This window comes from Tauraco erythrolophus, chromosome 7 (assembly GCF_009769465.1).
Source record: "Tauraco erythrolophus isolate bTauEry1 chromosome 7, bTauEry1.pri, whole genome shotgun sequence".
Taxonomy (NCBI): Eukaryota; Metazoa; Chordata; class Aves; order Musophagiformes; family Musophagidae; genus Tauraco; species Tauraco erythrolophus.
This window is the reverse complement of record NC_141471.1, coordinates 24,591,130-24,612,760: the sequence shown is the minus strand read 5'-3', so window position 1 is coordinate 24,612,760 and position 21,631 is coordinate 24,591,130. Positions and strand designations below refer to the sequence as shown.

At 40.5% G+C, this 21,631-nt stretch overlaps 2 protein-coding genes across 2 annotated transcripts in view; one reads left to right on the top strand and one right to left on the bottom strand.

Annotated features, from left to right (window-relative positions):
• Positions 1-447: 447 nt before the first annotated feature.
• On the top strand, positions 448-10,576 carry SRI (sorcin). The gene is made up of 8 exons (XM_086614858.1): positions 448-522; positions 1,696-1,779; positions 5,142-5,211; positions 5,942-5,985; positions 7,615-7,762; positions 7,918-8,031; positions 8,502-8,560; positions 9,213-10,576. The coding sequence occupies exons 1-8, from the start codon at positions 472-474 to the stop codon at positions 9,237-9,239; spliced, it is 597 nt and encodes a 198-aa protein (XP_086470984.1). The 5' UTR covers positions 448-471; the 3' UTR covers positions 9,240-10,576.
• Positions 10,577-18,562: 7,986 nt separating this feature from the next.
• ADAM22 (ADAM metallopeptidase domain 22) overlaps positions 18,563-21,631 on the bottom strand; it is a 135,573-nt gene continuing 132,504 nt past the window's right edge. Inside the window, 2 exon segments of the mRNA XM_086615071.1 lie at positions 18,563-18,583; positions 19,915-20,038. Coding sequence (XP_086471197.1) covers positions 18,563-18,583; positions 19,915-20,038 — 145 coding nt within the window.

Genomic DNA, 21,631 nt, shown 5'->3' with positions numbered 1-21,631 from the left:
CGGGGGCACCCCGCCGGCGAGCCCGACTGCTCCCCTTCGCCTCCGCCAGCCCCGCGCCTCGCACCGCAGCCTTCAGCGCCCATAGCACTGTTCGCCGGAGTTCCGCCAACACCGGCAGCGACGGAAAACGCAGAGGAAGGGACCGCCCCGCCGCTCCGGTACGGGCGGGCCCTGAGGCAACACCGCACCGCCCAGCTACTGCGAGGAGGAAAAGCCGCCCCCGGGCCGGTGGCCTGTACCACCCCGATGGGGGGGGGGCGAGCGGAGGGGCCGATCCCTCAGCTCCCGGTGGCTCTGTCTTGCAGTGCCCGGCTGCCTCCGTGACTGCAGGCGGCCCCATGCCCCACACGGGTGGCAGAGCTTCCAGCTCCGGCCTTTTCCAGACGCCGCGGCCCGTCTCGGTCGCCTCTTCCTGCCCGGGTGGTTGCGCCCGGGCGAGGCCGGCCTGGCAAGGGCAGGTGTCAGCAGAAGATGGCGTTTCCCGGGCAGCCGGCGCCCGGCGGCGGTTTCTACCAGGGCGGGGTGAGCGGGGGCTGGCGGCGGGCTGAGCTCCGGGCTGGGCTTCGGCGGCGGCGGCTGGCGGGCGCGGCCGCGCTGAGCCTGGGCTTAGGGTCGCCACGGCGGCGGGGCAGCCTGGCCGAGGCGGAGGCGATGGCGCCTGAGGCGAGGCAGCCCCTTCCCTGCCTTCCTGCTCCTCGGCCTGCGCGCTGCCAGAGACCCGAAGCGCCCTCCGGGCCGTCCCGCCCGCGGTGTGAGGGGAGCCGGCCTCGGCCCTCCCGCCGGCCCGCTGTGGCCGTGCGCGGCCGCGGGGCGGCCGGCAGGGTTGGGGGGACGCGGCTCTCGCCCCCGCGGCGCAGGCAGGGGTGGCTTCATGGGTTCTCTCAGGCGGGGGACGCTTCACCGGGGCCAGGGGGCCGCGTTGGGCGAGGCTCTGCCTGGTCCTCCCGTCGGCCTGCCCGCAGGGCCCCGCGGGAGATGCTGCTGGAGCCGGCCCCGGGGCGCCTCGGGACTCTGCCCCGGGAGAGAGGGAAAAGGGGCGGCACAAGCCCGGCTGGTGCTGCCGGGGGGCTAGAGTCGCTCCCCGAGCGAGATCCTGTGCCTGACACCTGGGGTAAAGCTGTCTTCGCTTCGCGGGGCTGATAAATAAATTTTAAGTGGCTTCGAAGAGCAAGGTGAACCTGTCAGACTCTGGCCATCTTCAAAAAGGACATACTCTTGTCTTGGCAAAAGATGAGTTAACTTATATCATTCCATGATTTTCAGTTAAGAATCAGTTTTATTTAAAAATTTCCGTGCTTAATGCATATTCCTCCCAGTATTTTCCCTAGAGATCTGTCATGCTCAACCTTTCTGAAGTGGAGAGAAAAATCTGCAGTGCCTTAGTAGTCTTATCTTCAGTACCCCATTTTCTGCTAGTGGTAGATAAAATTCAACCTTGATGAGATACACCATATTGTATCAGATCAGTAGATTGCTTCTGTGTAAGATTTTACACTAATCTTCTTAAATTATAACAAATGAGGATATCGATACCAAGATTATGGGTTTTTTTTAAGAAATTTCTATTTTTGTTTGGTTTGACTTGTTTTGCATGGTGTGCATATAAAAACGAGTTGATTCTTAAGTACAAACACTGCAGTTTCTTAACAGTTACCGTAATCATTAATTTTAAATTACTTTTCTTGATTTCTAAAGTATGGAGGAGCTCCAGGAGGACCAGCATTCCCTGGACAAGCTGAGGATCCTTTGTACGGTTATTTTGCTGCAGTAGCAGGGCAGGTAAACTTATAAAATGTTATTTATTACTTGTTTGTTTGTTGTTTTGTTTTGGTTTTTTTTCTGGGGAATAATCCCTACATTAGCTTTTGGAAAGAGGAATGCCTAATATTTGCAGTGAGGAAAACTTTCAAGTTTTTAAGAAAAAAAACCAATGGTTTTATTTAGCTTGTCTGCTGTATTTAGTTGTCTAGCCATGCCATATATATATTGTATACACACAATAACTGCAGATTGTGTAATGCTGTTAGTTACTGTGTAGTGTGTGTATGTGTGTGTGAATGCACACATAGATATGCACACATATATGCATATATGTGGTTTATTTCCTATATAAGTATGCACAGGGACTACATGAAATGTCATAACTGAATTGTGGCTTAGCTCTGGGTTGGGGAATGCTGTCAGCTGCAAGAGAAGGAAGCGCAAAACGATGGGAAGCATGGGCTGTGGAGGCAGCCTGGCTAGAGCAGGAAATGCTAATAAGAAAGAGATTGTTACTTGATCCTAATAGAATCACAAATGGAAAAGCAGTCTTAAATTGTGCCAATATCTGGGTTTGCTGGTAGGATAGAGTGATTATTGTTTTAGAGGAAAAGGCATTCACAACTTTGATTTAGGCCTTTCTTTTTATCTTCCTGTCATTCTGCACTGCATTTTTAATTTCCTGTAATTTAGTGGCATGTATTGGTTTTGTATGATTATGGATGTTACTAGAAATAAGTAGTTCTTGAATTACATTACAAAGTGTAGGAGCAAGTAAGTTAGGTTTATTGAGCTGAAGTTCTTTGTTGGCCATATGCATAGCTGTTTATTGGACACTTCTAGGGGGTGTGCAAATCTAAAACTCTGCTCCTGGGTCTGTTATCCACAGGTGGGCATAAACATAGCATGAAAGTTTGAATTCAGCAATATTAGCTGATGTTTAAATTCCCAGTTTAAGACTGTCATTTGGGTTATTTTTTTCTCTACATTTTTCTTTTGAATTAATAATGCATCTTACAGTCTATATATTACTTCTTTAAGATTGCTTATGAAAATATGTAGACTGTGTATTTTTGCAGTAAAGAGCACCACTGGAATGACCTATGGCAGGCCTCTCTGTTAAGGTGGAGCCCGAGCTAAATTCTGCTGGATGTGCTGACAGTTTGCCTGCCAGCTGAGACACCTCTGCATCTGGGTGCCACCTGGATGTGTGCCAGGACTCAGCAGTGGAGCCGGTAACTGATGTTGGGAAAATGAGTAAGCTCCTCCTGTAAAGAGAAAGGGAGGTAACCGCAACAGTATGCAGCGCTGTGGAGAGGAGGTGGCAGGAGCTGAACCTCAGCAAACCATAGACCATCCTCAGGCTTCTCAAGTGAGGCATGGTTAGTGAAAGCTGCGGAACCATCGAGCTCATGGGTAGGACCAAGTTAACACCTCAGAGTATTGAAGTTAGTAGTCTTAAATACTTCTTATTTGTAGAAATCGTTCCTTATTGAAATAAACTGGGTAGCTTTTGAAATGTTATCCTTGGAATTGGAAGAATCAGTTTCAGAGACCAGTGGCTGTGCAGAAGTAAAAATCCCTGTAAGGAGACAGTGAAACAGAACAGAGAAGTTACTGGTTGCTCTTACAGCCACCTGTGCAAGTCTGTAAGTCACATCTCACAGTTTTCTGTGAGTAATTATTGTAGAATTAGTAAGGTTTTTTTTTGGCTGTGATTTGCTTTTCTCTGTTGGTTTTGTGCCTACATGATATATAATGTTATCTCTGAACTCTCTTTGAAGTGGTTTACAACAGAGATCTTGTCTTAGATTTGAGGAATTGGTTTCCTTTGTTTACAGAAGAAAGTCGAAAGAATTATTTCAAATCTTTATTAAATTAATTGAGTCGGACTTTATAGGAAGTAATAATTTTCTATTTTAGTCTGTTCGCAGAGCAGAGCTTTGTCTAGTTTAACTGCTTAAGTTCTGCTTAATTTTTTTAAAAAAAGCCAAGTATTTCTTTGCTAGTGTTAGTCATGATTACAAATCATACTCTTCTGTCTTGTGCCTGTTTTAAAGTTATGCAGATCCTGCCTTTGTTTCAGGAGGCACAAGGGCTTTGAAGAGATTTGCTGCTTAATATGCATGGCTATTTCAAATATTTTATTTTCATTTTGGTTTTTTAATTTTCCTGTGAATGTAAAGTTTTAAATACATCTGTATAGTTAGACTGATGGAGTAGATTGGAAGTAATTTTGAGTTTAGCTGCCATCAGTTTTACATAGAATCAAAACGTTGTTGATCTTTTTTCAGACCTTGTCAAATATCATTTAACATATTAATTACTATTTGTCCTGCAAGTAACGATACTTCATTTCTGAAAGTTACCTGGCTGTGCCATTTTCACCATGCCGTTTAGTAGCATATATCTGTTCTTAAGAAAAGAACAAAAAAAAAATGCTTACTGGATTTAAAAACATTAAGAAAATGCTACAGTAAATAAATTTGTTTCAAAGCAACTCTCTCTTCCCTATTTAATACTTTACAAAAGTCATATCATTTTTTGTATCTACAGATATAATGTTCCATCCTCGAATGAGGTTAAATTATGCTCAAACTCTTCTGTGAACTGAAGTTCATATTGGGTGTGTGAGGAATGTGCCCTAGAATTCCAGCTCCACTTTTGACGGCTCATTGCTTTCCATGAATTGGCAGTTGCTTTCTCTATTTGGCCCTGAGCAGGATGTGTTGGAAGTGAGTCATTTTCCAAACCAGGCAGATAGGTATCTTTTCTGTGGGTTTTGTTTGTTTTTTTTTTTTTCCCCTTCAAAGATCTTTGCTTTCTGCTTTTGATTGTTCTGCTAACAACTATTGCCCCCAAAAAATGATGGTTTAGATTTGTAAATCTTAAGGCTGTCCTGAGAAGAGGGTATGTATGATCTAGGTTCTAGGTTTCCTACTGTAGAAGTGAGATAAAACATGTCATCTAAAGTGACTACAACACCCACTAAGTTAAAACTAGTACTTTAAGGAAAGCTGTCGGGATTTTGCGCCTTGGATTCTATGCAGCTGGCTCTCAAGTATATGCTACCAGTATTTGATGTAGGTTTGTTCTGGTTTTTTTAAAGTTAAGTTTAGAGCAAACCTGCCAATCCTGTTCGTTTTTTAGTGCATCACTTGATGGGAAAGGTAATGCATGTTGCAAAAACAGCAACTAAAGAAACAGCATTACAGATATGGATTACAAAACGCAGTTTCTGTCATATAGCAGACAGGTCATCAGTTGGTTTTTGAAGGCGTAACTAATTTAATGCCACTGAAAAGGGAATGGGTACTGGGAATAACCAGCCTGGGAGAGGGAATTAAACCAATAGCTGATACGTCTTCTGTTATTGAAAGGATGGACAAATAGATGCTGATGAGCTACAGAGATGTCTGACCCAGTCAGGGATTGCAGGAGCATATAAACGTAAGTTAATGGTTTAAATAAACAAAAAAAAACCCCAAACCCTTAACCCTAAAGCATACTAATTCTTACACTATATACTAGAAAATGCTTGTGGTTGGGGTGGTTTTTTTCATTTGCATGGTGGAAGGGCTTCTTTCCCATATGGACTACTTTGAAACATAAATTCTCTGTATGAAGTTCTGTGCATATAAGACTTACCTTCTCAGCCTCCTTAGTTCCCCACTGCTGAGCAGTGGAGTTGGAGAAGTGTTGTGTTTTGTTTTGTTTTGTAATGGATAGCTAATTCTTAAAAAGGTGTTTTGCTTTGATATTGACCTGAAAATTCTGTGGCAGGACTCTTCTGTTGGGATACCTAGTGTTCAGTTTACAAAATTGAGCTTCTGTGAGTAAAACTGGCTTCCTCAAGTGGTGTCTATGGTGACATATAAATGACTACTTTGACTGAAACCCAAAACTTTTATGAATTGAGATAAGAGTAAATTAATTTTAAATATAACCTGAATTACCTCCAGATCTCTGCTGTCAGTTTTTCTAACAAGTAATGGTTAAAAGCTCTTATTTGGATCAAAATATGGGATGGCTGTACACAGTGGAAGCAATTATATAATATTACATTGTAATATATTATCAGTATATAATAAAACACAATTTAAAATGTTACATTTAGACAAACAAAACTGAAAATCATTCTTTTAATGTAACTTATTTTTCCTTTTTCTTATTTAAACAGCTTTCAACTTAGAGACTTGCAGGCTCATGATCTCAATGCTGGATGTATCCTTTACTGTGAAATGTAAACATTTTTGCGTTACGTAAGCAAAGGTGAGAGGGTGCCGAAAATTTGGGAAATGCTTTGTGATTCCCATTCTGCCCTTACTTGAGAAGTATTATGATTGGGGAACTACAAAATTCTGTTCTTATTCACTTTACAGGATGGAATAATAATTCTAATTGGCCAAAAAGGCCAATGGGATACTGGTGTGTATCAAGAATAGTGTAACCAGCAGGAACAGGGAAGTGATCCTGCCCCTGTACTTGGCACTGGTGAGGCCGCACCTGGAATATTGTGTCCAGTTTTGGGCCCCTCGCTTTAAGAGAGATATTGAGCTCCTGGAGCGAGTCCAAAGAAGGGCAACTAAACTGGTCAAGGGGCTGGAAAATAAAACTTATGAGGAGCGGCTGAGGGAGTTGGGGCTGTTTAGCCTGGAGAAGAGGAGGCTGAGAGGAGACCTGATTACAGCCTACAAATACTTGAGAAAAGATGGTGGGGAGGTGGGGGAAGGGCTCTTTACATTAGTGTTGGGTGATAGAACAAGAGGAAATGGGTATAAGCTTAGTCAGGGGAGATTCAGGTTGGATGTTAGGAAGTATTTCTTCTCTGAAAGGGTTGTCAGCCACTGGAATAGGCTGCCCAGGGAGGTGGTTGAGTCCCCATCCCTGGATGTGTTTAAGAATAGGGTGGATGATCTACTTAGCGATATGGTTTAATGGGGATTAGGGATGGTTGGACTCGATGATCTCTAAGGTCTTTTCCAACCTAGAAATCTATGAATCTATAATAAATGAGGCTCTCAGTGGCCGATCTTCTTACAGCGAGTGGTATCGCTGTAAGCCTGGGGGACTGATTCTCCGCTGAATGTGTGAAGAGTCAGGTCTTGCAGCCCAGAATAGAGTTTTGTGCTAATCACTTGTGCTTTTCAAATTGGACAACATTCTAGTCCTTCCTAATGAATTAAACATTTGTACTACGCAGCCTGAATACAATCTGAGTCCCCCTAAATCCTATTCCTTGAATGAATCAGGTTTGAGTATCTAAGGGGATGGTATATGGCATTCAGCAGTAGGACCTGTGGAAGTCTTAAGCATACTGCACAAGGCTGGAATCTTTAGAGCTTTTTTGTCAAGACTTAAATTGTCGTGTTCAAATGTTTTGCTGTTTTAAAAGAAAAAAAACAGAAATGAAACCGGAAGGGCTGTTAGCTCACCTTGAACAAACTGCTTAGAATGCGAGAGAACTGATATTATTCTAACTTAAAGTCATTCTTCATTTGGCATCTGTTTTTATTTAAGTATGTATTTTATTGGTAACAAACTGTGGCAGGTAAAGGAGAAGCATGTGAACTAAGTTAAATTCACAAAGAGCAAATAGTTTTATCAGGTTTCACTGAGAAGTGGGGAGAGCAAGTTTTCTGACCTTTGATTTTGGTTGATAGTATTATCTCTGTGCTGTGGGATGCTCTAGTTTGTTTTCTACCAGAAAAATTAATGATAGTAAAATATGGCTAATACTGACCTTCAAGCAAGAGTTTTTAACTACAGATTATAAAGATCCAAATTTCCATTGAAAAGAGGGGGGTTTAAATTTTAGAAGTTAAGAAATGTTTTTCTTAGCTCTGGAATCAGAGGGATATGTCTGGCACACTGGGATTTAATGAGTTTAAAGAACTCTGGGCTGTGGTCAATGGCTGGAAGCAGCACTTCGTAAGTTTTGATAATGATAGAAGTGGTACAGTGGATCGTCAAGAACTTGAGAAAGCCTTGACAAGTATGGGTAAGTTATGAAATGTTCTTGCTTCTGACGCTGACCGCATTTCCCAGTCCCAGTTACCATCCCGCAGTAACTGACACGTGGTGTTTCCAATTAAAATGTCTTGCATTCTGTTAACTTGCCTGTCTTTTCAGTGTAGATGTTCTATTTTCAAATAGGGTTTAGACTGAGCCCACAGGCAGTGACTGCAATCACAAGGCGATACAGCACTCGTGGAAAGATTACATTTGATGATTACATTGCCTGCTGTGTGAAACTCAGAGCTCTCACTGGTATGCTTGATTGTAGCCTTGTTACTATCATCCCCATAATGTATTTTTATGTAATAAAATCTGATTACTCACTTACTCTCAAGTTCAACTTTAACTTTACATACCACAAAATAGGTTTATTTCAATAGAGTTTACAGGAAGAACTGGAACAATTACAGATTATGATTTTTTAAATCCCCATTGAAAAAATGGACTTAAAACTAATGCAGGGTTTATTCTAGAGGCTAGAAGAGTTGTGTTATCAAAATTTAGAAACTGTATTTATTAACAGAATATAAAGGGTTGTATATGATAAATATGAAAATCAAGAATGGGAAATTAAGTCTTAGAATGAATTGCAGTGTTCTGTGTGAGTTCTCATTCATGTGACTTGGACAATTGTGTGAAAGCATTGTGTGTTTTTAAAAAATTGATTAACTGTAATTTTTCTTAACTGTTTTCTGTTTTGTTTTCTTAATGCATTTTTGCAGAATGTTTTAGAAGAAGGGATACATCTCAGCAGGGTTTTGTGAACTTCCAGTATGACGATGTAAGTGAGCTTCAAGGAATCAGTTAAAGTTACAGGATAAAACTAAAGAAAAAATTAAAACTGAAGACAAAACAGTAGTGATTTGAGTTTGTGCCTGTCTTTCCTACACTTATGGTGTTACCTGAGAGCACAAAGGTTCTGGGTTTTGTTGAGTATTGTCTCAAAAAGTTTTCACATATTTTACAGAGTTCTGTAAAATGTTGTTGTGCATTTTTGTCTGGACTTCTTGCTAGTGTGGCTCAAGAAGATCTAAAAAGCTACATCACTTGCTAACATCACTTTCTGTGACTTTTTTGTTCTTTGTTTTAAGGCTTGATAGGCATTTTTCCTAGGAAAAGTTGGCGGAGGTGCGGTGGGGACAGACGGAAATCACACTCAATCAGGCTTATAGGTCTTGGCTTTCTGGCCACATCTGTGCAGGAAATGGAGAACACTAGATTCAAGTATTCCTGTTTTTTTTTTTTGTTGTTCTTATTAAGGAGATGCTTTGTGTTAATTAACTCTTAGCTAATTTTTATACTTAGTTTCAAAGCTTAGTTCTTGATGGACTGAATTTGTTTACAGAAAAGGGTAGTGACAATGGGTGTTTTAGGAAGAAAAAGTGAAAACTTGTTCTCTACCATACATTAATAAGTGGTTATTCTTTTTTCAGTTCATACAGTGTGTTATGAGCATCTAGATCAAAAGGAAGGAAGCCGTTGGATGATCCCAATCAACATTCCAGTTTCTGTTTTGCTTTGCCAAATCTTCCAATGATTGTGTATCTCAATATTGGAAATCAGATATTTTTATGAAGGTATCACTTTACACACTTGCTTTTTTTTTTTTAATTTTGACAATGATTACAAATTACTCATGTACTGTCGTCTCTAACTTTCAACCTGTGACTATTAAAGATGTTTTTATTTTCATAAACTTACAATTCACCAAGTATAATTCAAATTATGCAGATAGTAGTTTTTTCTGTAGTGTGTTTGCTTTTTACTAACTAGTTCCTGGAGCACAACTTACTTCTCTGTTTTAAAGAGTGTCATGTGTTTGACATAAGATGATACATATTCTTTTGCCTTTGACAGCATAAGACACGTGCAAACTGAAAGAGCTTTTGGAATGGTTGTTTTACGCTGTTCTGTTAGAACATCAGTAAGTTTAAGTTGCTTGTTTTGACAGCTAGGTATTGTCAAGATGAAGCCTGTGACACCGTGCACTGAGTGTAAGACAACCTGTTAGAACTTCCCATATGCAGGGATGTGACAAAACACAGCAGAGAACTCTTCTAGCCATGTGCGTTTGTATAGGGGGCTTTTGTCTGCTTGTGTCACTATTTATAAACACTTTTAAACATACCAAACTATGTTGTGTCCATTTATACATTAACTTTACCTTTAACAATGAACTTCTAAGCTGCCAGACTTCAGTTACATGTAAATTAATGTTTCTATCATCTCCTCTGCTTTAAACCCTAACAAGCAGCCTTTCCTGCCTCTTTATGCCAACTGACATGCAAGGGCCGAACCCCACTTTGAAAAATTCTTGCCAGATTACTGTTTCAGATCACAGCAGTAATTACCAGTGCTGTAGAATTCACATGAAAGCAGATACAGAAAGGCAAGCCTCTCTTGCCTGAGATTTTTCTGGGGGAAAAAAAGAGTGTTTTTGTTTGGTGGGGTTTTTTGCTTGATTTTTTTTTTTTTTGAGAGGAAGATTGACATTGTATGGCAAGAGGGAGCAGCATAACTTTATGGAGGTAGTTTGAACTTTTTTGCAATGAAATAATAAGTTAATGAAACTTTTGTTAATTTCAGTCACTTCTACCTACCACAGAGGAATGATAGATGATCTTTTGCTAGCCTTGTAAATGCAAAGAATGCCGGAAGAATGTTAAAAGGAGTGTATTTCTTATATTAGTGGTTTAGAGCGCTTTTGGGGAGGAGCCTGTGCACTAAGGAATGAAAGCAAAACTATATATGTGTGTGTATATATAGATATAAATCTGTGTATGTCACGGGACAAACAACAGAAGCAGAAATCTTGTTTGAAGATACTCTTTTATACCCTAGTTTGCTCAGTATACTGTAAAATCCATGTCTCTAGTTTCTTGCCTATAAATTCAAAGTTGGCTCGTTCACCTAAAGCAGCAACTAGTACTACTTAAATTCAGAATACTTTGGATATTGCTTCCAATTTCATTTCAGAAGCTAGTTCTCTTTTTGTGTTTCTTATCTTGTACTGGGTTTGGCTGGGATAGAATTAATTCTCTCTAGCAGCCCATAGGGTTCTCTGCTTTAGATCTGTGATGAAAAGAGGGTTGGTAACACACCAGTGTTTTAGCTGTTGCTGAGCAGTGTGTGCACAGCATCAAGGTCTTCTCTGTTTGTCACGCTGTGACCCCAGTGAGTAGGCTGAGGGTGGCCTGGAGGCTGGGAGGGAACACAGTGGGGACAGCTCGCCCAAACAGACCAAAGGGGTATTCCATGCCATGCAGTGTCGTGCTCAGGCGTAAACACGTGGCAGGGGTGGGTAAGCCTCTTCAAAGTAGCTGTTGTGTGGGGACTGATTGGGCACTGGTTGTCTGGTGGTAGGTGGTCAGTGATTGCCTTTGCATGGCTTTATTTTTTCCCCCACACTTTTTTTTTTCACTTATAAAGCTGGTTTACCTTGATCTGCATGGGGTTTTTTTGCTTTTTCTCTTCCAATTCTTTGCCCACCATAGGCCTGAAACGACTAATGAAAAAAACCATCAGGCAATAATGAATAGAACGTCCTTGTAGCTAACTGTAACTTGCTAAATGATCTGAGACTCCCTTGGAAGTTCCAGACTCCTATACAGATGTGGAGTTCTGCAAGAAACCATGAGAATTATTGATGAAATAATATGTGGGAGTACAATTGCACCTACAAATAAAAGCTTGGCTTGAAAAATGTGTTCAGCTTGTTCTGCATACTTGGGTTTTTTTTGGACAAGGGGTTTACTCTTTTTTTTTAATCAGAGGCATAACAGGTGTTTGGTGCAATAGAAGAGGACCAATAACAAAAACACTAAGTCTTTCTCAGTTCCCCAGGCTGAATTATTATTTTGGCACCAGCCAGCAGTGAAATGCTGCAAGAGCAACAGCAGGAACCAAGAGGGTTTTCTTCAGGGATCTTCTGGTAAATACAAAACAGAGAAAACTGGAAAAAAAAATTGCTCCAAAACTAGGAACAAATTCTAGCTTACCCAATGAAGAAATGTTTTTTGTTCTCCATAAGCAATTCAAAAGCCCATGGTATTCAGAGCATAAATCATCTTCCATAAATCATCTTCCATGTTTAGACATAAACAAAAGTAATAAATATGGTTGCTAAGGAGTGACTGCAGAATTTGCTGTCATCTAGCTAAAACAAAGCCACCTGAAACCTATGTGAAAATTGCTTCTTCGTTAGGATTAGACTCAGTAAGCAATCTGAATATGAAGTTCCTGCTTTAGAGAATCAGTTATCCAAATTCAGAATTAAGGGTTTCTCTTTTCTCTTCTTTCATATCACATATGATAGTAAGTGGGGTGATTGCTCTTGACCTTTGTGCAAACAATTGGGTGTAGTTCAGAATGTAGATAATTCTCCCGGGTTGCCCTCAGACATGCAAACCTAAGGAACAGTAATTCTAGATTTGCCTGGAGAACAGGACCCTAAGACAAAGACTGGGAAACTCACAGGATCATTTTCAACCCTGGAATTTGAAAAATAACATCTGTATTCCATTATTAGCCATTAGCCTTTTTTTCTTCCCCATGCATGCAGCATCTCTTTTCTAGAGAGGTATAAACCAGGAAGTGCTAAATATAAGGACCTATGAGAACAAAATACACACAACAGTCTTTGTCATTGAAAGTCACTTTACTGATGTTGCAATATGTTAGTAACATTGAAAACCACAGGCATTTGTATTAAATACTCTCATACAAGTGGATACTGTGATGCTGTTATTAAAAGTGAGCAGGAATTTAGAACCCCAAATTACAATGATTTGATTTTATAAAAAGCAACGTTTTGTTTAGCTACAAGAAAGCCAGATTCATTCACATCAACAGCCCAATGCCTGTAATGTTCATGACAAAAATATCACACTGAAAGCTACAAGTTGTAAATTGCAATTGCAATGCGTCATTTTGGTGTTTGTCAAAATCTTATGTTTCTCTTACATCGGGTATGAGCTTTAGAGGATTTTTAACTAGCAAAGACAACAATATGGTATAGATTGGTTGGTTTTGCTAATAGTAGCCCAGCCCCAGCAGTGAAATAAGATTCTCCTTGCCTCTAAATGTTTTAACAATAAGGGCTAGTATGACTGAAAAAATAGATAGGGGTTTTTGGGGGTTTTGGTGTTTTTGTTTTTTTTTTTTTTTTTTTTTTTTTTTTTTTTTGTTGTTTTTTTTTGTTTTTTTTTACCGCAATGCCCAAGATAAATGTTAGCACAAAATGAAGCTGGCAGAGGAGCCAATTGGTATATATGACCCCAAAAGCTTTGCTGAAAGAACTGGTCATACTGTAAATAGTGTTTTCTCCAGCGGATTAAAAATTATGTGATGCTTTGCTATTCTGAAAAAAATATTTTGCATTTATGCAACAATAAAAATAAGTATTGTATTCTCTATAAAACACTACCTATTGTAATATATTTGTACCCTTAAGAAAAGAAAAATCGGGTTCTATATTCACAGTTTGAATATGTTCTGGACGGTATTTCCAAGCATAAAATATGCAGCCTCTGCACAGGCAGTGAGCAGGAGTCCTTGTACCAATAATCAAAATAAATCAGCATTTACTGTTACACCGAGCATTACAATATTGCATGATTAGCTGCTAGCACCACTATACTTACAAGGTCAGTCAGGCCTATATACAGAATTTCTAACGTGGTTGTAAAAATAGACTCTCCGTGCTAAAGTTAGAATATATAAGGTCTTAAGGCCTCATGTTAGTAGGTTTTTTTAAACCAAAACTTTATTTTTTTTATTCAGAGGAATACAGAAACAGAAAAACATTAGCTTGTTGCTTTGACATTTTATGCTCTAGTAATTAAAAATAGTGTAAGACACCTATACTTCTCCCTTAGAGAATATGTTTCTTTCGAGCTGCTCTGCGCTTACTTTCCCCAATCTTCCTCATCTCCTTCTGAGTTATATTGCAATTACAGCCTGTCTACATAGCGGAAGTTTTTAAACAGTTTAAAGGTGGCTTAGCTGAAGTGGTTTTGAAACTGGTATAGATTGATTTTAGAGAACTAAACGCACCAGACCTGGCCAGCTGAGCCAATTCTGAAGTCAGGTACAAAGTTTCTCAAGTCCGAGCAAACCACCACATTTCTGTGCTCTGAACTTATTTTTACGGCTTGGCTGAGATAACGTATTAATGTTGGTTGTTGTAGTGCTTTTCTAAATAGTTGTATAAAACTTGTGGAATGACAAAATAGATACTACCTGCTGAGTATATGAGCCACTGTTTCCAAAGCTTTAGTTTACATCAGCATCCATACTTGAGGCACCAGAAATGTTTTTCATAAGCTGACTTGGAAAATACTCAGGTGAAAGGAGATTTTTTGTGTAGATGTAGGCAATATTACTTAATGTCCTGATGAAACCACAGTTAAGAGTTCCTGTCTGTATTGCAACTATGTCTACACACTCAGTCTCGCCATTTCCTTTTTTCCTGTTCTATTAGGATAATAGTCATGTGCACACAGGAACATTACCCCACCATGCAGTCATGGGATGACAAGTTGTAGATACATGTGCAGTTTACTCATGTTGGTCTTCAAGGAGACTGAGCAAAGTCAAATCCCTTATTGCTGATGTCTCATACGGTTTGAAAGTCATGCAAATAGTGGGTCATCACCTCAGCAATCTGATGGATAATCCATTCTGGAAAAAAAACTGGCTTCAGAGCAGACCAGAATGCTCAAGCTCTTTAAAAATGAAGTAAATAACCTCACGCTGGTTTATAACAGTGGCCCAAATGGTCTGCTAATGATAGAGATACTCAAATAACTTAGAAAAAGAAATGGATGATCTTCAGACTTGGAGCAAGAGAAATAGGACATGGCACAACTTTTAGGTTTATGGACTTGGCTTTCAACAATGCTAGAGGGTGAAAAAGACACAGGATGGGTGAGCCACCAAACGGTTTTGCCAGTGCAAACTGCAGATGAGGCATGAGGCTCCATCACCTACTCTGCCACAAACGCAAAAGCTGTATTAACGGCACTGGAAAGACCTTTCCAGGCCATTGTGCGGAAAGGTGACTGATTTAGCAGCTTTTTGATCTTGGCCAACTAACACGAGAGGCTGTTAGTGGATGTAATTATCACTCATGGAAATGCTTTTCAGTTCACAACTTAGGTGAAGACTGGCTGTATAAAATTAACAACCTCCCTAAAACTCCTATTTAACTATAACAAAACTGTTTGTAAATTGTCAATCACACCCATTTCTGGTATATTGCCTGAGTATATTCACTGAGAGTCTATAGTATGGATTACTGAAGCTCTTATGTAAAAAAATCCAGAATTAGAAGGTAGATTTTTACTTGTTGAACTGTGGCATCACTGTGCAGCATTATTATTTGGATACAATCTCTATTTTCCAGCCTCAATCAGTCAGTCATATTAATTTTATTTAAAATTATACAAGATTCTTCTCCCACGTTGAAATACATAACAGTAACTTAAGTATAGCTCATCCTCCAGATCCTATGCTCATATGGACAATTACTTCTATTTGAGAGAACTGGTAACGTCCCCACTTCAACAGGTATCTACAGCATAGCTGGCAATAACTAGTTCATTTATTCAATAAAAATAAAAACAAAATAAAAGCATGAGTCAGAATGAGTCAGAATGACTGAGCTATCTTACTGACAATACAAGTACTCTGCTTTAGACTGGATGAGGTATTATGCGGCAATGTGTATTGCTATTGCCAGTGTAACTAACTACAGTGGATAAAAATATTTGCAGTCTTCAAGGTTACTAGTCTGGCAGCTTTCCAACACTGCATTTTCGAAGTAGGAAACCACAGAATGCAAGCAAACAACTTCTCTTGGACCTCCACTGGCTTCGGAGGCTCACACAGCCCTACCACCACTTCAGGTGGTGTGCAACGACAAGGTCAAGTTACCAACCTGATGCAAAATTCTCTGCAGAGGAACTTTGCAAAACTCTAGACCATCAAAGTGAAAGTCAGTATTTATTTAACTTAAACTTAGTGCTCATAACTAGACTTCCAGTCACTACAGATCTCCAAATGTGAAAGCGACTGTCGAAGTTACACTACACACATACCTGTGTCATCATATGCTACAAATGAATTATACCACAACAAGAAAGAAGCTGGAAGTACACACTACATTGAAAATACAGTCAGGAGAGCCATTTGTTTGCGAAACAAGAAGCTATGAACATTACACAAAGAGCCAGTATGTTATATCCAGTTCAGTCTGCTAAATCTTGCTGCTTCTTGATAAGGCAAACTAGAAAGGGAAGAGTAAACAGTGGTAAACATAAGATAGGCACAGAAATCTAACAGGATTATTCAAAATTACATGCCAGTTTGTAACCAAACAAAATAAAAGGCACATGATGAACAGTCCAGTTACTAAAGACAAGATACTAATATGTGAGAGAAAAACAGCTTCCAGGTGACCGCGTAACACTGAGGCTAACGGGTTAGCGTAATGTCCTGATGTGGGTGAACTCCTCAAGGGTCCTGCTTGAAGCCCAGTGAAATCAGTAAAAGACATATTGATTTCAAGTGATTATATGGTGCAGGCCCTAATTTCATGAGCTATACGCTACCAACTATGTTTCATCTGGTTACTTACACTCAAAGTAAATCTTTGCAAAAAATATTCTTCAGTGCTGATGGGTATTTATTTACTCTTCACAAAAGGACAGAATCTTTTCCTTAAGCAATTACAAGGGACTGGCTCCTTCCAAATGGTCTTGTCTGCATCCACTTTTACTCACTCATATTTGTATTTCTCCAAAATACTTACCAGAACCTTTTGACTGTGAAGGAAAATCATTTGAACACCAAGGCCAATATTTTGTCGTAGGCCAACACACAGCCTAATCATAAAATATAGTGTTTCTAAAAATCTTACATACTTTACAGTTGCTGACATCTTTAAACATTTCTTAATTTAATCTTACATATATTTAATTTTATCGAGAGACTTAAAAAAATATATTAAAAGGCTGCAAGTGTTGGGTTCACTTGTTAAAGGAAATATGTGAAAGAGGTAGAAGATTCAGAAACACCGTAGATGTTCCCATCACAATAATATTAATTGATCATACGGCTGTTGGGCAATGTGTTCAACTGCACCACACAGAATCAGGTGGTTTATTCTGCAACGGTACTACCGGAAGCTAATAATTAGTCAGTTTTGGAAAGCTGGAGAATTATAAACCCATTTAATATGGTCTAGTTTCTTACTGACTGAAAATTCTCCATCAAAAGACATTTATTTTTCAACAACTTCTAGAAGTCTCAGGTGTTAGAAATCTAACCATCCACTTACACACAAGATTAACATCTCCATGGTGAAGGGTTTGTTGCCTCCCACCCCTTTTTTTTCGGCTAAACTCACTCGTACGCAAGTTTAATGCCCCCAAAAGTTGTCAAGGGGGCTTCAGGGGCAGCAAGCATAGCATCCAAGCGCATGGTAAAGGCGATTCCAGTAACAAATAACAAATTAAACACAGCAATGAAACTGGCCACTTGCCCAGCACTGTTACTATCTAGCGCAGTGAAATCGTTACGCTTCTCATAAGCTACACCTTGCCATCTAAAACAGTGCCTGAAACGCTCTATCAAAAATACACAGCAACTCTCACCAGGACGACTGCACATCACCACATCCGGAATTGACTACTTAGAAGTATTCCCAAGTGTCCAGTAAGTTTGGACCGCACACTGCTTAAAGACTCTGTTGTCTGCCAAATCATTCTTGATTACACCTGTGAGAGGATACACCGGTCATCTCACCGAACAACGTATTTGGGCTGGTTCCTCTTACGATGATTTAAGACAAAGTGCTGCTGTACTGGTTTCTGCAGTCTACCATACAACTGAGATTGTCAAGACAGTACAAGATACTGAAAAGATAGTACAGATTTTGGTCAAACACCAGTTTCTGAGAGACACGGTTTTACAGTACTGTACTTTCTGTGTTTCCAAAGTTCTCTGCTCGTAATATTAGAAAATCTGAAGTGTGATGATGTTAGTCATGACTATTTCTTTATGCATTTGGCAAAATACACTTATGTATAACAGCTATTTTTGACATTATCAAATGTTTACATATATACAATCTGTATACTGAGATTATAAACATGTAAGGTAAAAAAAAAGATATAATCCTTGTTTATTTGACGTTTCTGTCAAATAGTTGCCTTTCAAAGCTTGAAATCCTGTCACAAAAAAATCCTGTATTTCTTACTCCTGCATGCTAATTTCTACTACAGTATGTTGTTTATCCCTTACATGTGGAAAGTAAAGAACACAAGGTTCATGCATACAGCGTACAAGTTTACATCATCATCTGGGCTCTCCAGGAGACATGTTCCCAGTTCCGCTCTGGTCTGACTCGGGACTGCATTAAACCAGAGAAAAACCTGTCTTTCGCAGGACTGGCAAACAGACTGCAGTTGGGATTCTAGGTAAGTGTGTCTGTCATCATGCGGAACAGCCCTCTCACATCCAGGCTAATTATCCCCTGTTAATTGTTATCATTTTGGTTGTTCATCAAATCCATAAAATACTAGTCAACAAAAAAGAAAGAAAAAAAAAAGGACTGCTTTTTTCCCTTCCAGATGAGAGGAGGTTCTCACTGTGATCACAGGCATCTCTTGATCTTTTGAATTGTCTGAAGACCAGATGAATGTCCAACGACTCAGTGATGCTGAGTTTCTATAAAATTCGAAGGAAACAGTTCCAATGTCACCCCAGGAAAACGGTGCAGCTAAATGGATGTCTCCCATAGCTGGAGAGGGGGAAAAGGAACACAAACACACATTGAACACCAAGGTAAAACAGGCTGTTACCCAAACAGTGTGAGGAGCTTGTTTGGGGAATGGCATCTACATCTCTTGGGTCACCTCCCAGCCTCTCGTGGGTAACTGTTCAGACCACAAAGTCAGCAGCCTCAGGCATTTTAGCACCACTTGCAGTCGGCACAATAAGCATCCACAAGTGGGAGTGCAGAGAACTTGAAGGAAAAATGTCAGTGTAGCATCAAATTTTTACTAGCTAGCTTTTACCTTACAGTTACACTAACTAATATGCAGAGATAATTTCCCACTCTCTTCTGCCTACCTCTGCTCAGAGCAGCATGAATTTCTGCTGTGGGTTTGAGCTGGTGCCAAGACAGCTCCAGGGCTGAGAAACATCAGCACAGCCCTGCCTCCCAGCTGCTCTGCTCCACACCTCACTGGGAGACCCTGTGCTGCCCTGCACAGAACCTTCTGCCCCAAGCAGGACACAGCAGCATGCAGGTCTCCTCAGCAGCACTCTATTTCTTTTTTTTTTTCTTAGAAAAAAAAGGGACAGAGAGCAGTGATGGGAACTTCACCTGCATCAGGAACACAAACTAAAGCTATCACAAGTAACAGTCCTGAAGTAAATTTCAGAGGTGTTTCGCTTATTCAAGTATCTGCCACGTCTGAACTGACACAAAGGAAGCAACAGGAAGCAATGGCTAGCATTGCTTTTCAGCAGCAGCTGGAAATCTCTCCCTGTGGAGCAGCATCACCATCCGCGGCACATTCCAGCAGTTGCTGCCCACCCTGGAGGGCCAGGGCGGGCTCAGGGCACGTGGCAGCAAAGTCCCTCTAGCTCTTCAAGGGCTTCATACAAGCTCTCCACATCCTCCTTAACTGGAACCAAGTTACCTGTCCATAAAGCTGGAAAGCAGTTATCCCCCAGCCCAAATAAGAGTCGCTGGCAGCATCAGCGCCCTGGAAGGGGTAAGGGAGGAGAGCCAGACGTACCACCTGCTCCAGGGCTGCCTGAGTTCCGAAGCCCAAAGGCTGCCCCAGGCACACTCTCAGCTTGAAATGACAAAACTAGTGAGATCTGGGCTTCAGGGCAGGTTTAAGAGCAACCTGAACAGGTATCTGCAAACACGGCGGCTGACGCTGCACTAATCACTGCCAGAGGCTCAGCCTTCAGCAGCTTCTGGAGTTAAAGGTACAAAGGAAATGTCACGGCTACTACCACTGTTAGTCAAAGGTGCTGATCTGCCACAACTTCCTTTTGAAAAACTACCAGTAAATCAAGTCACTGACAAAATACACAGAGAAGAGGGACGCTTACCCTGGCACTTTGCCTGTTGGCTTTTTTCTCCTCGTCAGGAAGTGGTGGCATTGGGTAAGGGTATTTTCTGCTGGAAGCGATAGATCCAGTGGACGAAGATGGAGACTTTGCAGGAGACAGTGTCCTGAGATGTTGAAACACACAAAATAAATGTCATGTCTTCGGGTCCTAGCACTGCAACAGCAACTGCCATTACTCTGAAGCTTGGTTCAGAACCAAGTATATAGCTTATTATTAGCTCAATATCGGGGGGATAAAGTTGTTTGATCAGTAGTCTGATAATTTCATTATATGAATAAAGGTATTTATAGCTTTCGGGAACACTGGAAAAAAAAATTTCCTACTTCTTATTAGAATTGTATTGCATAACAAAAATGATTTCTTAAACTGCTTTATACAGTACTATAATTAACAATAATAAAATTAACAAACCAAGTCTGCAATTGAATAAATACAGAACTAAAAGATAGACATGGCATTATGAAGTCTAAATAGAAACAGTGATCATATAAATACAAGCTGAACAATGTCTTCTGCCAGTGACTAAATGGCAATTATCAGTGTCTTTATGCATATCTTACTCATCTCCTATATTGATACAAACATAACAAATAAATCTATTCTTTTATAACAACACATAAATTTACACAAATGCATGCACTTGGAGGCCAAACTGTTAGTTGTGAAGTAACAAAGGCATATACAAAGTGCTAATAACAAATTATTAGACATGCAAGCATCATACAGTGCATATTGTTCCAGCCAAAGAAAGAGTCTGATGAGAATATACAAAAATGGACTGATTAGTCAATGGCAATCAGCATTTCTGTACAAGGTGAGTAGAGTAAGCAGGAGCAAGTAAATGTCTGTATCACATGAAAGGCACTCTTTTCATGTCAATAAGGCAGCAGCACGTTATTGACTGAAATTTTATACCCAAGAAAATCTCTTATGCTTCTGTTTTGAGATTCTGCACTTTTCCCACTTGAGAGGTTCCTATCAGGCTCTAAATCTGGGCAGAATAAAAGAAAGAAAAAAAAAAGCCTCGAAGTAGAAAAATTGAGTTACCCTGGCCGCCTTGTTCTGTTTTGCAGACTGAAGGCATTTTTGAAAGGAGGCCTCCCACTAGTGCAGGCACATCACCCCCACCCTCCTTGAGCACTGCTACCTACTATCTTCTGAACTCCACGTGTCCCTGAGGATGAAAGTTTTCCCTTGGTTTCTACAGACAGGTCTTCCAAGGCCCTCAAATGCAGCAGGGTACTGCATGTTGTGCAGCTGTAGACCCCAGTGATAAGCACCGTTGCCAACATCACTGATCTCAAGGAGCCACTGAAGCCACCACTGGCAGACTGCCCCACATCCCTGGCTCTGGGATTTATAGGATCAGGTCCTTTCCTCTAGAGAGGATTACAGACAAGGCAGGGACTCTTTTGTGTCTGGAATGGGTTTGTATCTCTACTATCTAAGTGAAAGTAATTTACTTTCAAATTAATAATTATTCTTACACTGGACTAGTGTATCATTTTGGTCGTGTCTGTAGCTCCCTACAACAGCGCACTCTCTTGTCTCCCACACAAACAATGATTGATGGCAGCCACGAGCAAGAAGGTGTCAATGGAAATTACATGGTGACAGCTCTCCCATCTGGCTCATGATGCTCTAATGCTTCACACTGTAGCCTCTAAGTTCAACAGCACTTAAAAGACTTAGGTTG

Coding starts and splice junctions, on each gene's coding strand:
- SRI (XM_086614858.1), top strand. CDS start 472: ATGGCGTTTCCCGGGCAGCCGGCGCCCGGCGGCGGTTTCTACCAGGGC. Junction 5,212..5,941: donor GATTGCAGGAGCATATAAAC/GTAAGTTAATGG, acceptor TTATTTAAACAG/CTTTCAACTTAGAGACTTGC. Junction 7,763..7,917: donor GAAAGCCTTGACAAGTATGG/GTAAGTTATGAA, acceptor ATTTTCAAATAG/GGTTTAGACTGAGCCCACAG.